This window comes from Rhipicephalus sanguineus, unplaced genomic scaffold (genome assembly GCF_013339695.2).
Source record: "Rhipicephalus sanguineus isolate Rsan-2018 unplaced genomic scaffold, BIME_Rsan_1.4 Seq980, whole genome shotgun sequence".
NCBI lineage: Eukaryota > Metazoa > Arthropoda > Arachnida > Ixodida > Ixodidae > Rhipicephalus > Rhipicephalus sanguineus.
In genome coordinates, this window is record NW_023616419.1 from 22,628 (window position 1) to 40,001 (window position 17,374).

At 42.3% G+C, this 17,374-nt stretch overlaps 1 protein-coding gene across 1 annotated transcript; it reads left to right on the top strand.

The window, feature by feature from the left end:
* Positions 1-467: 467 nt before the first annotated feature.
* On the top strand, positions 468-13,985 carry LOC119378785 (alpha-tubulin N-acetyltransferase 1-like; the record flags this gene model as incomplete). Its single annotated transcript, XM_049411818.1, has 9 exons — positions 468-732; positions 1,082-1,136; positions 1,196-1,287; positions 1,458-1,623; positions 1,676-1,846; positions 4,414-4,434; positions 6,997-7,026; positions 7,937-7,989; positions 13,909-13,985. Coding segments are annotated over exons 1-9 (811 nt in total), but the record flags the coding sequence as incomplete, so codon positions are not given.
* Between the last annotated feature and the right edge of the window lie 3,389 nt (positions 13,986-17,374).

The window sequence follows — 17,374 nt, forward strand, 5'->3', positions numbered from 1 at the left end:
CATTTCATAGTTCAATATTTGCTCGTCAGCTGCACCAGGTAAGGTCCATCCGGTAAAGTGTACAGTGCCTAAAATGTATATTCTAGGCACTGTACACATGGTGTAAGCTAAATCGTGGTGCGATTTTTGATGTTCTTTTTTGTAAAATCGTAGTTTTTCTCACTGCTCAAGGGGTTTGGCATCGACCATAGAGGCATCGCCGTAATGGCAAGGTCGGGTGGTTCGAAACGAACCCCAATGTGGCACAATCTGCCTTAATTATGGGCGGCATTTCCTCACCGCAATCACTGGTTTAAAAGGAAACCTCCCAAGGAAACCATTGTGCAGGATGAAAAATTTTCCTGCCCCACGGCAACCATGGCAACGAGAGCGTTCGTGGCAACGGGCAAAGCCATGGGAAACAAACCTTAGCCACTGTCAAGCCATTTAGAGTCTCCTCTACATGGCCAACAAAAGCCAAAATAAACCAAAACCCAAAACTCAGTAGCATACAGCAATCGTCGCTTCCGCGAGGCTCATCGTACACCTGCATGGCTTTTCTCTCCCGTACCGTTTCCTATGTCATGCTCTTGCCGCTTATACCGGCATGGAATTTCCTTTTAGCGTAGATTTTTTAGAATACGAGTTTAATGTTATCGAAAATGACCTAAAAGTTAGGGATGCGTCTAAAGTAGGACCGTTACGGGACCTGCCCCATGATGAGCAACATAGGTGTGTTCGCTCGTCTTCGAGGTAAGCTGGCATAATTTCTTTAATACAATGCTTGTGTAGGTATGCAGCAGAGTAAATGCTCTGTGACAACGCTCGACCGCCATAATTCATTTGCATTTTAAGATGTACTGAGGATGGTAGTAAGCCCTTAGCTCAGCCTGAACTGACGTTCCCGATAACATGATTGTCAACATGAGCAGTGTGCGACGTTAACTAAATAAATAAAAGAAAATGGTTGCTATTCAGTGCCAAAGTACCGCTGCGTGACACCTCCGCACGCCGCGAAGATAGGCGCGATGGTTGTGACAGCGAGCGCGTTACAACATGGTTGGCGGACGGGCTGCAGTAACGCTCTACCTCTCCTCGCCAGAGTGCAGGAGCGCCTGGGTCTCGTCATCGATGCTTTGGGACAAGCATCCTGCGCGGTGAGTCGCCCGTGCCTAGTGTTGCTTGCGCTGTGACGCCTGGACGGGCATGGCCGCAGGCGCAGGGCCTGCCAGCGCCGGTGACCACAAGCGACCGATTGCGAAACTCGGGCCACCGCGTCTACCTTCTCGTCGAGCCAAGCGCTCGTGGGTAAGGCATTAGGATATTTACTCTGCATTTATATTAACTGCACCTTGTCTAGCTGTGTGAAGCGCTTTGTTCTCAATCGTTAAACTTTCCCTGTCATACTGCCGGCAAAGCATGTTGAACTAGTCGCCTTGCTCGAGTATGTGATTTTGTGCAATCCTTATGAATTTCAGTGGCACCGTGCTGGGCCTGCTGAAGGTGGGCTTCAAGCAGCTGTTTCTACGAGATGGGCACGGCCGACTTTGTCAGGTGCGGCCGCTTTGCCTCTTGGACTTCTATGTGCACCAGAGTAGGCAGCGGAAAGGCTACGGAAGACGCCTCTTTGATAAAATGGCCCAGGTAAGTGTCCAAGTTTCGCCAGACAGGCTTTGACACCAGCGTGGTCCTCCAGACGGAGCAAATAGCTGCAAGTCAGCTAGCCATTGATCAGCCCTCAGAGAAGATGCTGGCCTTCATGGAGCGCCACTTTAGCCTCACCCACCCTCTGCCGCAGAGCAACCACTTTGCTGTTTTTCCTGGCTTCTTTCAAGCATCTTCTGAGCATCCACGCCCTCTTGAACAGGTATGTTGCTGCCGGGTTGTTCACTGCACCATTCAGTGCTAGTACAAATGCCTGTTGCTCCAGCTACTGATAGAATACTGTTAGAGGTTATTGCTGCAATTTTCCTGCATTTGTAAATTCCTTCTGTATCTTGTAGTTTTAAGCAGTAGTGTAAGTTGACCAGTTAAGCTTGTAATTTCTATAAAATTAATGTAATATGAATTAAGGCAAGCACTATCTGCCTATTTTTGCGAATGTGGTCTGCACGCAATGTGTAGTCACGTATAGTTATTAGGTTGTTGATTTATTTGGGCATAACATGAGTTAAAGGCCCCTAAACAACCTCTGAAAATACTAAGAACGAGCACGTTATCCTCTCCTGGCGTTTCCAGTCTTTTCAGCTCAATTCATGATGCAAGCAGTCTGTTCACGTGACGTCATGAGGATATAAGCTCTCGACTGGTCCATATACAATAGATATCAGTTGTGAATTTTCTCCTACCCTGCTTTGCCATGCAGTTGAATGCCTGTTCTTCTTTGTCTCGCATGACTATCTTGCATTATCAGCTGATTTCACTTCGTTTTGTGCGTTTACGACTGCACAAGCAGACATAACATTGAGTAGCTGAAAAGTGCAAAATCCTGATGGGATTAACGCTTAGTGCTGACATTGTCCACAAGTTTTATGAAGACAAAAGTGGTGAGGAGGCGATAGCGCCTGTAGGAAGGGTAGTGAAGGCGAGAAAGAAACCACTCCCTCGTCTTTGAACTCTGAGTGGTTTAGGGGCACTTTAAGGCAAAAGGAGGGCATAAACCTCCTAACTAGGCCTTTACCTCGCCGGAGCAGCGGAGGTCATGGAATTCACAAGTTACCAACTAGTAGAACAGACATGTCCTGAGTACACACAGCACAGTTTTTGAAAACATTGCAAGACATTTAAATAATACATTACTAATGCAGCAACCTAAGCATCATTATTGTCATCGAATTCACAGTTAACATTTGTTGAACACATCTGGATCAGAAAAAAGAACATGTTCAGTATGAAATATTTTAATTGACAAATTGTTCTACAATTTCTAGCTACATCAACAATGTTGGGGTACGTATTATTACATAAACACATAGTTTCAGATTTCATAGTTAGTGTCCCGTAATTTGTCCTGGGTTTTTTGCAACTATTGAGGTGTGGCACAAATATTCGAAAATCAAATTTAATAGTCAGAAAGTATTCTCTGTTCCATTCAATTCAGTTCTGGCACTATTTGCACTAGAGGTGTGCACGGGCTCCGGGTAGCCCAAAAGTCCAAGCCTGGCCCGCGGACTGGGGTTGGGTAGGCAGACGTCTTCTCATCTCGGGCCAGTTTGTTTTTTATCGAGTGGGCCAGGCCAGGTGCAAAGCCCGAATCAAGCCCAAAAACAGATGTTGCACCGGAATTGTTTTCCAGCACGGAGCGATGAGCACACAAGATGAGCTTTGAGATTATTTATCCATGGAATCATCCTCCTGTCCTGCATCTGAGGTACTAAACTTCTGGAAGAACAAGCAGTCTAAATATCCCAAGCTTGCTATGCTTGCGAAAAAGATATTGGCAGTTCTGGCTACCAGAATGAGCAGCAAACGGAACTTCAGTTTGGCAGGATATGTGATGCAGGAGCGCCTCACTTCACTGAAGCCCGAATCATTGGACAGCTTGTAATCTGAGTATAGAGGACTGTCATGTGTCGTTTGCTTATGTTTCACTTTGATATGTTGAATAGAATTTCACATATGTCGGAAAAAAATGTCTTGTCCCTGTGGCAAACCATAATGTCGGGCCGGGCCGGGCCCGGTCTTTTGTTTTTGTACGTCTGGCCGAGCGGGCTCGCAGCCCTTTAGCGGCGAGCTCGGGTAGGCCTTCGACGCAGTCAGTGGGGCCTGGCCTGGGCTTGGGCTTGGAAAATGCGGCCCATAAGAGCTGTATAACATAATATACTGGGTGTTTCGCAAAACTTGAATAGCTTTTTAAAGAAATGTGGTACATTGTAGGCAAACAAGACTAACAGCATATTTTTTGGGGCCTTTCAAGTGAGTCAAAATATTTTTCGTGGCTAGTTATTGTCTAATTAAAGGCACTGGCTCAGAACACGCCGATCTTGTTGGGAATGAGAGTGCCATTTGTCACATTTGCAGATATGAGCATACCTTTGTTCTGTAAACGAGAAGTTATATTTTTAATTTGGCTTTGAAAGAGGTGCAGGATGAAGTGAGGCATCACTTAATGATGAAAAACAAACTTTGTACTTTGTTATACTGAGGTTTTTGTTGTTATATCAAGGTTTCCTGCATATTTGATGTCATGGAGATTTCTTTTCACTATATGAAAATCTGTAATAAACAATCCTGAACAGATTGTTTTGCCTGCTCCTGTGCTTTGAGGGCTGTCTTCTTGTAAAGCATTTTGAAGATGTGCTTTTTTGGTTTTCTTAGAAACATGCCTAGGCACATGATTGCAAACATTAGGTCTGTTTGCTGAACAGTAGGTCTGTTTGCTGTAGCTTTGCTTTATCAGGCCTACTGACAGTGCCTTTGTTTTATTTATTTCAGCAGGTATCGTCTGAGAAAATTGTAAGTATACCTGATTTATTATGGTGCATTATGTGTCAGCAACTATGGGACATCTTGAATTTTATTTAACATATGCATCTAAAGCACTTTGCTCTCTTTCATGCTATACTCTTTGTCAACTTAAAAATTCAGAGCAAGATCCTGCAAAGAAACACTGCACATGCTCTGTGTGCCACCACTCTGCAAACTATCGCATCCACACTCCAATATTGCCGCTGCAACATTTGCTACTGAGCATATCATAGGTATTATTACTCCACAGAAGCAACAGGAGTGTGACTGATGATATAAATTGCCACAAGCATTGCACATCTTCAGTATGAACATTTACCATCAGATTTACTGGCTTAAGTAGTGCACGCCTGCAGATGAGATCTTTCTATTGAAAATCGACTCCTGTTCATAATTAGCTAGTAGAAATATAAAGAAGTGCTGCTTGGTGTTAGCCAATGTATTTTACCCTTTCACACTCTACCGATTCAGGACTGATGTCGGTCTCGTGGGGTTCTGCTCTTTCAAATGAATGTAGTAGTGAATAAGCAGAGGCAAATAACTATTGTCTGCAAGTAAAGAGTTCATGGCGATTTGTTTTAGGTGAAAAATTATCTTGGCGAGAGGCCTGCGCCAGTCTCTTACCATGGTTGTACGTCAACAGCATGAATTCAGTTTCTTTATTTAACATCAATATCTTCATGTCAGGCATGCAAAAAAATAAGCCACACTAATGTGGCTTGACAAGGGTCTGCACACCCTTGCACGGCACATATGTACAAATTTCACTAAACAGTGAAACAGTTTTCGGTACCCTGAATGTGTGGGAGCCTATAATTGTAGAAAAATTTGATAGTAATAATACTAAATTTCTTAAACTGGTCAGAAGTAGGTGGAAAATAATCCGTATTAGAAATTATGTGAAATATGCAGTCTCCTGATGTTCTCATATGACGTTGTGGCCCAAACAAGTGAAGGATAGCTTAATACGGATGAAAAAGAGGTATAGAAAGGAAGTTTTAGTGACGTTCACAGAACTGAGCAGCCATATTAGAAAAAGTTCAGTTGTAGAAGGAAGGAAGTCTGCATACACACTACAGTGCTTTGCAAGGTGTATAAAAGAGGTCTAACTGCCCCTCATTGTATTGAGTGAAGATTGTACGCACCTGATTTTTCTTTCTAGGCATTGCGATTTGTTGCCATTCATTTTATGTCCTTTTCCTCTTTCCGTAATGTTTATTTGTGCAAACAGAACCAACATTTACAGTTAATGCATGCATCGGTACAAAAATGTCATGATGTGCACTAGGTGTTTAAAATATATGAAATAACAATAATATGTTCGATTCAGTTATGTACTCGGCCTGTGCTACGGAATTGCATCGTTCACAATGCTTGCCATATGAATGCATCCGCATGTGTTTGAACGAAGCGCATCTGTGTGTTCATTATTTATATCACTTAAAAATGCGTACTTTCCCAAGATATTCCACAGTTCATGCCTTAACGAGCTATCCTTCTGGAGGTAAGCTTAAACAATATGCTTAGCTCGCACGGGTATCACCAAGCCATTCTCCTACAAGCCACTCAGCTGTGTTTTCTGTTCAGCAGATTAGTTCAGCAGTACGAAGCAGAAGTGTCATAGTGTTTACAATAGAATAATTCACTCCCTTGCAATTAGCACCAGTAATCATATTCCGAGTGCTGAGGGTGCTGAGAAAAAGGCTGCCCTAATTAATTTGAGTTGCATGCGGGCAGAAGCAGAGAATGCACAAAGTGCAATTCACGTGAGCACTGCACATCTTCATTGCAGCATCCGCAGGAGGACATGTCACTCCTGTGGTGTACCTGTGCAGTGTGCCAATGGCTCAATATAGCAACATTGGTGTAGACAGTATTTATTGGTATACAAGAAGAAGAATGGGTCAGGTTGAGGGATAGAGTACTTGGCAAAATAAAGGTTAACAACTAGTGAAATAGGGTGTCTACTTCGATTACTTCTTATGTTGCTGTTGGTGTCATAGGGCTTTGCTGTCTGGCATTGGTCAAAAGGATGAAAGGAAACACATTGCACATGGGTGTCCTTGATGCTTTGTCACCCATGGCAAGGCTTTCCTGCCAGCCCTCCTTCAGTGGGCTTCCTAGACACAATGAGGATGAGAAGCAGAGGAGAATCACTGGAGGGTTGGGGGGTGGTGAAGTGGCATAATGAAGTCTGTACAGAGTAGGAGATACTGGCATTGCTAGGGGCACATTGATTGTGTACCTCACTCTACGTTGGTGCAAGGACATTTTATTATGTAATGTGTGTGTGCGTGTGTGTGTAGGGGAGGGGCAAGGTGTCTGCACTGGCCTTGATAGCACAGCCTGGAGCGTGGTGTACCTAGCTGACACCTTTGTTGATATCGGGAACAGCAGCAGCATTGTCCCGTTTCCTGTGAATTCTGCTAGGCTTTTTCATCTGCTATGTATAGTGAGCATGTGTGGTATGTATAAACACATTTCACATTGCTGTCATTGTAATGTTGGTAATTTCTACTATTACACTTGTTATTGTATTCATTAAAAAAGACTTCAGGGAGAAGAAGCCAAGGCACGGTGGTAAGAATAACCAAAGTTTTCTGTCACTATGATTGGCAATTTACGATAAGACAGTGAATTTTTAGGGCTTTAATTCAATTAGATAACGTAGGACAGTTAAATAAGGTTTTTTTTTTCTACATGAGGCATGCATAGCTTCAGGGCTTTCTTAACCTCCTAAGCACTTTGGACAAGCCTAGTTCATTAACACATTCCTGGTGAATTCCCCTCTTGATGAGCATGGCTGAAATATCTTTTTAACAATATTTAATACCTGCATAAGTTAGTTTACATCCAACTGTATACTCAGCATGCAGAGGTTATGGCAGCATGATTGCAATATAGATAAGTAAAATAAAAATTCATTACTCTTCTTAGGAGATTATTGCCGAACATTGCTGTATATATGCACATGTGTGTGGCTTTGTGTTTGTATAATTATGTAAAAGTGTATGTGTATATATATATATGTTTATGTGTAATATTGCCTCACTGCCAAATGCAAAGGGTTGAAGGCTAGTCAAGCTGTCCGGGGACAGCATTTCTTCGACAATCCCCCACCTGTATCTCACAAAGATGGCAAATAAACTTATTATTATTATTATTATTATTATTATTATTATTATTATTATTATTATTATTATTATTATTATTATTATTATTATTATTATTATTATATTTGTAACTGCTTATCAAACTGATAATGCACGAAACAGTGTAAGGCATACCACGTGGAGTACTGAAGCTGCTACAGCATTACTGGTTTGCAGAATGTCTGGAACTGGAACGAGGTCAGTTTGAGTTGAGACTTCCTATTAATACTGATTTTGGTTTGGTTCCAGCCAAAATTTCTCTTTGGGTATGGTTTTTCGGTTTCACACACTGTTTTCATCAACTGATCATTGACTGAGCTGATGACACCACTGTGTAGGTCCGTGCTCGAGTACGACGTCCACACCTCACTGGACTCTTCTCTGTTGGCAGGTAAGTAAAAATGAAACTTTGAGTGTTGAATTGAAAGCACCTGTGGTCATTTAATAAAAGCGGACATTAAAAATATAACATTAAGGCATATTAGGGCTTTGAGATATAAGTGTAACGATATTAGTTATGGTAGTTTCCTACAGAACTCGCTATTACTAAATCTTGATACTGCTCTGGTAATGGAAGGAATGCAGTGATCTCTTTGTGCCATTAATTCAAAGGAGACTTTAGTACTAATCGGAACATCACATTCAAGATCACTAAGGCCGAGCTGGTTTTCCTACATAAGTCACCTCAATTGTCACATAAGATTGAATTTAGGAATAGTTGTGCAGCCATCTCAGTTAAGAATTTCTCTGCCGTCATATAATTTTCTTGGATAAAAGAAGTATTGCGAGGATTTTAGAAGCATGTATGTTTTCGGGAAAAATACTAGTACTGCATGCTCTATTGCTATTTAAGTGTTTGCACCTGTAATAAGAAAATAGTAATAATAATGAATTTGGTGTAGTGGAAGTCTTAATGAAATGAAGCTTATCAATTGCTACTTATTCTTTCCTTATTCATCCTTGAAAAATGACAAATTTTTAACCTTTGTGTGTGTGGATTTGAACCTTGGCTTTCACACTGTACTTTGAATTCATTGAACTGTATGTCTCTTTTCTTTCTTTTTCCTCATGATCATTCATGGTTTGGCACGTAAAAGCCCTGGACATTTTTATCTGTTTCTTTCACACAGAAATGGGCACAGGAACCTTTATAGCTGGATCAGAGATTTGTATTGATTTTTGTGAGGCTCAGGATAGAGAGCTGCATGAAATATAGAGAGGAGATTGCAAAACTAATAGATGTTGTATTTTATACGGTATACAGTAAAGTAGAATATTTCTTTGCTCAAAATGAACATAACCGAAAACGAATTTCTGCTGTTTCTAGCCTGAGATTTGATTTCTGTTTATGCAAAACACAGCATGAATGACTTGAGGATAGAGATTAATTACAATTTAATTAGGACTACTTACTATAACACACAAATCAGCATATTAGGACCTTATTTTTGTTAAAATCGAATATAGAGTGCCTTGAAATGTGTCAATTTTACGCAATTACAGACACTTCATCACGTGCCGTCTGAAAGAGCTCAGGCCGAATTCTGAAACCTTCCTTGGGTCACTTTTTAACTTTTTTTGAGAGAAGCACTTGATGCTTTCTTACGACAAAGAATATATTAAGCAAGTGCATTATGAAAACTCCCTTTCACTTGCCCTCATGAAAGGAGCACTTTCATTAGGTATGGAACGAAAGGCTGCTTCCTGCGGGAACCATTTTGCGCTTTCCATGCCCTATGTGCTTCGGGTGCGCTGTGTGCCTTCACCATGCCAACATGTTGTGTTCCTGGCTGTACGAGCGGTTACAGCAAATCCGAGACACCGCCCGTTTCTTTTTTGCCTAGGGTTACCAACTCTTCAATGAAGGGAGTCGGGACGGGGGGCCGTATACACTAACATGGGGAGCCAGCGAAGTCAGTTTTTTTTATTGCGTTATCTTCCAGACAAATCCATTGAGGGTTACCAACTCTTCAATGAAGGGAGTCGGGATGGGGGGCCATATACACTAACATGGGGAGCCAGCGAGTCAGTTTTCTTTATTGCGGTATCCTCCAGACATCCACTGTTTCTTTATTGTTTTGACCACTTGAAGTGTTACTTCAGCTGGCTATGTACTGCTCGCAACATTTCCTCTTGCTGGAGGATGTACTCGTAAAAGTTGTTGCGCTTCACACCAAAGTTCAGCCAAAGTAGCTAAAGCCCTTCACAACCACCACTAGCCACCACAACATTGCTTAGTGCGTGCGATTCATGAGAACTTCATGTTCTGGAGTATGACACGCGTTGTCGGCCGTGCGTTGGATCGCATAAAAATTTCGAACTGGACTGTCCATAATAAATCCGGGACATATAGCTGTCCCGACTGGGATGGCTCGAGACGCTGTTTGAAAAGTCGGGACAGTTCCGCGAAATCCGAGACGTTTGGTAAACCTATTTGCGATGAAAAGGGAGCGCGAATGACACGGCACACAAGAAGTTACCTTGTGTCCGTCTTTTCTTGTGTGCCGTGTTATTCGTGCCTCCTTTTCGTCATGAACGAACACCAACTCGCCCAACCTTTTATTCAATGTTGTAAACGTTCCTCTAAAACAAGAATGAAAGCTTGTTCCTCATTCCTTCCCAATCTTGAAATGAGTTCCCATTACAAGTTCCTTTAATGCGAAAGGAACGCGTTCCAGTTACATTTCGAACATTGGAACATGTCGTTACATTAACATTACGTTTGAATTTTTAATCCGAATGTAATGTCGATAATCCTGAGGCGAAACAAAGTGAGCAATTTAAAAGCTTACATTGGGCTACATATATATCTACAAATTTGACATCACCGGAAGCAGGTTATATGTAGATAAAAGAAATCTAAATAAACGCTTTTAGACGAATTTTTTTAGAGCACACTGGCCATAGTACATACATGTCTAACTGCAATTTCAGTGCTAGTCTGTTACAAGTGCTATGCGTATGGCCCTTTCCATGTTGGTCTTCAAATGCGCAGTCAGGATGCTGCACTTCAGATATTCGAATAGAAATTTCCACACATGCACCAATATAATTAAATTTCTTGCACTGGAAACTGCATCGAAAGGAACAATAATAGGTGTTTAATGAGTTGTGATTCAATATTGCAGTGTGAGTAAAAAATAATGTCCTGGATACGCATTCGAAACTTTAAAGCCCCTTGTTTGCACTCAGGAAAAGTTGCATCTCGATGCTGGTGTCCGACAGACGAACCTGCTTTCTCATCAGCACTTCGTTGGCAATTTTGAAGAGCCGTGCCATCGAAGCGCTTGAGGGTACTGCAGTGTTGTACACTAATAAGAACAAAGTCAACTGAGGTCGTAGGGGCGACGGCAGGCTCAGCGGGCGCTACAAGAATGTAGCGCTGGATGTGCGCGTATCGTTCATTGCGTGACAGAGACGTTCCCTGTGCGGCGGCTGTCGAACTGAACTATAATATTTAAATTATAGACCAATAGCCGCGGTGATAACTTGCATTTTGAAGGAATGCCTGCCATAACACAAGCATTGAAGGCACCGGACAGGCTGCACTGCGGTGCACGCGTCCTCTGCGTTGTTTGTCCTCCTCACCATCCACGCAACTGATGTCAAAAGACAGATTTGTTGATAGCTGCCAGCAGCATGCAAGAGATACTGAAGGGACGCTCGAGCCAGCCCTATGAACCAAGCGACAAGAAAAATACACCCAGGTACTGGGCCGAAGCATCGCAGTCGGTGAGCGTGCGAACATAAAACCAATAAAACGTCGGAAACGTACACTGCATGCAGCAAGGCGCTCTCTCCCAAGGGGTAGAACCAAAGTGTAACGTGGATACAACAAAAATGAAACCCAGGATACACCATAGTCACGTGACAAGCAAGCGGTAGATTTTCGCACCTCACGCGGTCGCCCATGTGCCCTTCTCTGCAGTGATGTGCTGCGTGCGCGTGCCTGTTCAATGCCATAGAATGTTTACAAAGGGAACGCCGTTCCCTCAGCCATTCCTACGTAAATGTAACAAGTTACCGTTATAGTTCCACCAATCCTGAATGGAATGGTGGCGTTCCTCTGTTCCTCCCAAAAGGAACTAGTTCCCGGAAGGGCGATCCTTGGAACGCTGTTCCGTACAACACTGCTTTTATTATACTGAACCCTATCTGTGCCCTGTGTGACCCTGACCAGCGAGCGGTGTGGGATCGCACCATTCCTCGATTGTGAGGACAAGAAACTGCCCGACACATCACGTGTATGTGATATGCACTTTCTTGAGGAAGACATTCTGAAGACTTTCACTCACATGGTCAATGGTAAAAATTAAGGTTGAAATCGCCAGCGGAAAGGAGCCTCGTCGAAGGATGCGTCCCAAAGATAAATTCCCGAACTTGCCTTGATTTGAGTGGTTCTAAAAATTATGCGGTAAATAATTTTTTACAGTTCATTAGAGCTGTTTTGATAAGGTTTGATGCTTGAGACTGTAAACAAATTGTGCCGTTTGTGTGCATCACACTATACATGCAATATCTGAAAACTTGTTTCACTGCATTGTATGCGTAAAATAAGTACAAGTTTTCTTTCTGTAGCAGGACTGAAATTGTGGTGTGCAGTACACACGGCGATTTTACCACTCAATAATTGCAAGTAGTGAGCAGTATGCTTGATTAGCTTGTTGGTGCATAGTAGACGACGAATAAAACGGTGCTTATTAGGATGGGACAAGAAGAAGACAGACACGGCGACAAGTAACGACAGCCGCGATACAGAGTGAAGACTCCTCACTTCAAAAAAGTGAAAGTGAAGAATTGTCGGAAAGAAAACAGCACAAAAAAGACGGAGCACCAGAAAAAGGAAGACACAAACAACAGCACGGACTTACAACAAAGATTTATTCGTCAACACCGTGCAATATTTGCACAGTCCAAAACAAAGAAAGAGTACCAGCATGCCCAAGCATCCAGTTTAGCTAAAGAATTATGCTACGGGAATGCGCCGTATAGTTAATTTCTTAGTGTAATGGACAGACTCGTATGCTACCAAACATCAGTTATTGTGGGCAGTCTAGAAAGCCATAGCTTTACTGACTTTGCCTTACCGCTGCTAGATATTACTCAGTTTTCAAATCTCGATAATATACATGTCGGTGAGGTAAACAACGGAGCCCTTTCCGAGTGGCTGCCCCGGCGTCTTTCCACGCAGACTACGCGTTTTCGTCTGCTAGCGGAAGCTTGTTGCGCTGCCAGGGCCATCAAACCGAAGCTGCTCCGGCGCCATGCGACAAGTTGGCTGACTTGGGGAGTTTTGCAACTAATACCCCGGTCACACTGGCAAGTTTAGTGTCATTTTAAGCGAGTGCACTTACGCCCCCAGAATGGCACTTTGGCAGCGCGCTGCTACATGAGAAAGGGAAGTGCACTTTGGAACTGATTGTAATGGCAATGGGTACTGAAGTAGCACAACAGGTATTTGTTATTTCAGGCAATGTTTCTTCAGTAATAGTGTTACAGCTATAACCAGCCCTTAAAATAAAATTTACGTACAAACGCGGCGGCTGCAGCCATTGCACGGCGTGCGCGGGCATGCCCGTGGCGGTCGGGGCTGTAAACTGCCCGAGAACGAGAATAGCAAAGTAGTTTTTTTTGTATTATAGCATGTTTTAATGCATAAGAATATTCCAATAAAGTGCTCTTTTTTTTTTTACGTCGTAAACGTAGAGAAGTAAACAGAGTTGAAGATTGGTCCATTGTGTCTATCTTAATTATGTGGGATTGCGTTTTTAGGGCTATGACGAATTAGCCATCTAAGCCTTCAGGATATCCATAAGACAAGTACAATCAGAACACCAAAGGTCAACAGCGTACTATGATTAGGATGGGGTAAATCATATGTGACCTTACTTGCAGCACCGTTCCATGCCCTTGGATCATTGTTTCTTTTGTTACTAGTGTGCAAGATTTCACCATCTGAAATAAGAACCTTTTTTCAAATCCTTTCCTATTTATACTTAAATTGGTTTGAGCCTGCTGTACCTGTTGATGGTGGTGGCATTCTTTTTACGTTTCTTTATAATTTCTCAAAAAAAGAGGAAATAAAAGCACTGTCTCATTGGATGATTAGTAAACAATACCAGCTAAATTTTGAACAGTGTGAAAGAGAGTGATGGGGTACAGAACAGAAGGCTGTCCCATGCCTCTTTTCTTTGTCCTGTGTTACTGAGTGCAAAATTATGTTGGATAAACACAGCTCCAGTTGTGCAACAAATTGGTGCACGAAACATGAGGGTTCTGGTTTGTGACAGCTTGGTTTGACTGGTTGCAGCTGCTTGGACTGGCCTAGTTATGAAGGACCTCAACCGGCAAGCCGATCTAGGCAGGTCTATCGGGGCCGTCAGCCACGTAAGTCAGCTTGATTAAGTAGATGTGTGTGTGTGTTGGAAAGCTTGAGTTTAAGTAAATAGGTAGACTAATAAAATATAGACTTGTGCGAATATTCGAGCACTTCGAATATTCGAACAAATATTACAGTAGTCAAATTTGCTTCGATTCAAATTTAAATTATTAGACATTTCGAAGTATTCAAAATGAACGAATAGGTGTATATTAGTCCGCATGTAACCCCCTGTAAAGGTGCTTTCACTGTAGTGGGGTGCTATACCGTGAATTCACCTTTCAAGGTTAAAGGAACGTATCACCTTCACATCGATTCATCATTTAAGTTTAAAAGCTTGTCATACCGGCTCATATGCTCTAAGTACAGTAAATTTTAAAACATAACATATTTTACAGGTTTTAAAACATAACTTTAAAACATAGAACATAATTTTAAAACATAACATATTTTACTAGCATTGTGCCAAAAGTCAAATCCTGCTACTATTAAAAGTTGCTTGCACTTCCCTTGAACCAAAAGAATGACATTTGCACATGCCTTGTTTGCATAATTTCACTGCATCATTTCCCTGTTCATTACTGAACACCTTGTGACTGGCGCAGCATAGCCTTAGCTGCTTTTGCACCATAAAAAACTGAATGAACTAACTAGCCTTGTTTCAATTAAAAAAAAATATTGTGCAGGTTAGTTGGGCCATGACAAATATGCTCATTTTGCTTTATAATATGTGATATATGCTATTCGAATTAGAGTAGAAATTATTTGACCAAATCACTATTAGCTTCAAACCTGAAATGTAGTATTCGCACAACCTAGTAAAATACATAAACACTGTGTATTATGGCCGTCACATAGGCATTGACTATGCCACTTAACGCATGGGTAATAAATTTGTCAATATCCATTCCATGAGTGCCATACACCACTGATCTTTGAAAAACTTGCATGCCAAGTGCAGTAATTTGGGAAGCCCACTGATATAAACATTGGGGGAAAAGCAGTATTTGCCAGACATTCTTGCAAGGAATGCCCAAAAATTGCTGTATATAATTAACTTTACTGTGAGATGTTCTTCATAGATTTCTGCAACCGATGGTTGACAAATAAATGCTGAGACATTGTGACTTATCACATGACAAGGGCTTAGTAAATTTTAAATTATCATTTCAGGGTAGCCATATACAACAGTTTTATTTTTTTCCTGGGAGGCGATTTGATGTCATTTAAAGTTAAAAATGGGGTAAAAAATCCTTGAGGACTTGTTGAAAACACAAATATTTGTGGGAATGAAATTCCAGTATGGGCATTTACTGATGTTTTGTTGCCTGCTATATGCAAGCATAAATCTTTGCTTTATTTAGTCTTGCTAGAGGTGCATTTTCATTTCCCTCGACATTGACACTCTAAACATAAGTTGTCACCTGGTTTTTGGGTATTGCTCATGATATTTCACTTTAATAACACCTTTTCTGTTATGGCCAGTTGCTCTTTTAAGGTAAGTCACATTCAGAACGGTAGCCTGAAAGGTGCTTTTCCCTCATGTGCTAACAATTCTGCACCAGATAGTGATTAGAAAGCACACTAGTGCACTGTCAAATGGGCAACAGTGAGTGAAAGGTCATTCTAATGTGCAAAAGTGTCTTTCTGGCTGTTTCACTGGGGTGCTGATGAAATAGGTGCAGTAAGATGGCCACAATTACACGACAGTAATTCCTGGTTTCTGAAAATGTGGACATTGCATTCATGTACGTGATGGCTCAAGTGGATGCAGATGTTGATTCCTTAATATGTATGGCTGAACATCCAGATCATAGTGTGCTCACACCAGCCATAATCATTTCAGCTGCTTTCTTTCTATAGAATCTGTTCACTTTTATTTTTTTGAATAGCACCTTGCAGCAAAAGTGTGTACTGTGTTCTACCTTTCTTGCATACAATTGAATTCACAGTGGCTATGCAAACATGTGACATGGTGGTGTTTTTCAGGGTTGCATTGTTGATCCATACTTTATTGGTGGAACCTTAAGAAACAAATACAGTAATGGTATTTTGTAGGATGCAGTGTCAGAGATTGCGTTGTAGTTGCCTTTGAGCACTTAATATGGATGTGATTCTTGCATGATAAAAACGCTGCACTTTCTAGCTCTTCAGTTTTTTGGTCTTTTCTTCTCAGACCTCTGAATAGCATGAAGTGAAGCCATCACTTGGACACCAAGGTAGCCAAATTTGTCACCCCTAGATATTTTCGTTGGGCCTGTGTCAAAGTTTACATATTTATTCCTGCTAGCCTCAATTATCTGAAGCAATGTGTAAAGAACTCCCTCAGGAACATTATATGGAACGCTTGTGTGTTGTGTTGGTGCAATGAAAAGCAGCTTCCTTACTTGTATTGCAGCGGGTAGAAACCACTCTGAGTGCATGTTTTGACCATGGTGTTTAAGTTTATCATTGTTTTTGTCCTATAGAATCGGGAAACAACTAAATAAATGGTTCCAAAAATGATGTAGCAATCAGATGCCATATCTTCATCGGGCCCTATGCCTCAGGTTTGCTAGGTGTACTAGGTGTACTTGATGTACAGTACGGTCCACTCTTAGAGGGAACACGCGAGTGCGCGGCCGGCGGTCCGCGGAGCGCTTACTGCTGGCGAGATTTCGAAACGCGGAGCATGCGCGTAGGATCACAAGGGCGGTTCGTGTCCCGCGTCGTCTGCTACTTCTTGCCCCAGCGCTCGGCGCGCCTAGCGAAATTCTATACTTCTACGGTTGGAAGGACAAGCTTGCTATAATCTCTGCATCGGGAATAAATTTTCTTGTCTGTTATAAAAAGCGGCCGGCCTGTGCGAGCAGCATGTTGAAAGCTTACGACTAACTTATCGGTGAGCGCTTACAAGAATAGACTGTTGGGCTAGTTGGTGATCCACTGTGAGGGAAACTGCGCAAAAAAAAAAAAGTCGACAAAGGGAGAACAGAACAGCACAAGCGCATGCGCTTGTGCTGTTCCATACTCCCTTTGTCGACGTTTTTTTGTGCAGTTTCCCTCATAATGAGCACTTATACTAGGTTATGCTAGTGACAGGCTCGTTACACTTTCACAGACTTACACAGCTGGGGGCCCCCGTGAAATTCGGCCGCTGGGGCCGCGAATCTCATGCATCAAAACTGGCGAAAAACCAGAGCAACAAAACAAACCACAACTTTTTTTCTGCCTGCGATTAGCCGACGAGGTGCAGGTGGAGTGGCGGCTGCATAATCGCACCGCTGAAAACAGGAAGCGCTGTCCAGCGCTGCCCAGTAGCAGGGACGGAAAGTAGCAGACGAACAGCGCAAACGCCGCCCTTTCGCCTTTATGCGCGTGCGCCGTGTTACAAATCTCGCCACCAGTTTGCGCCCCG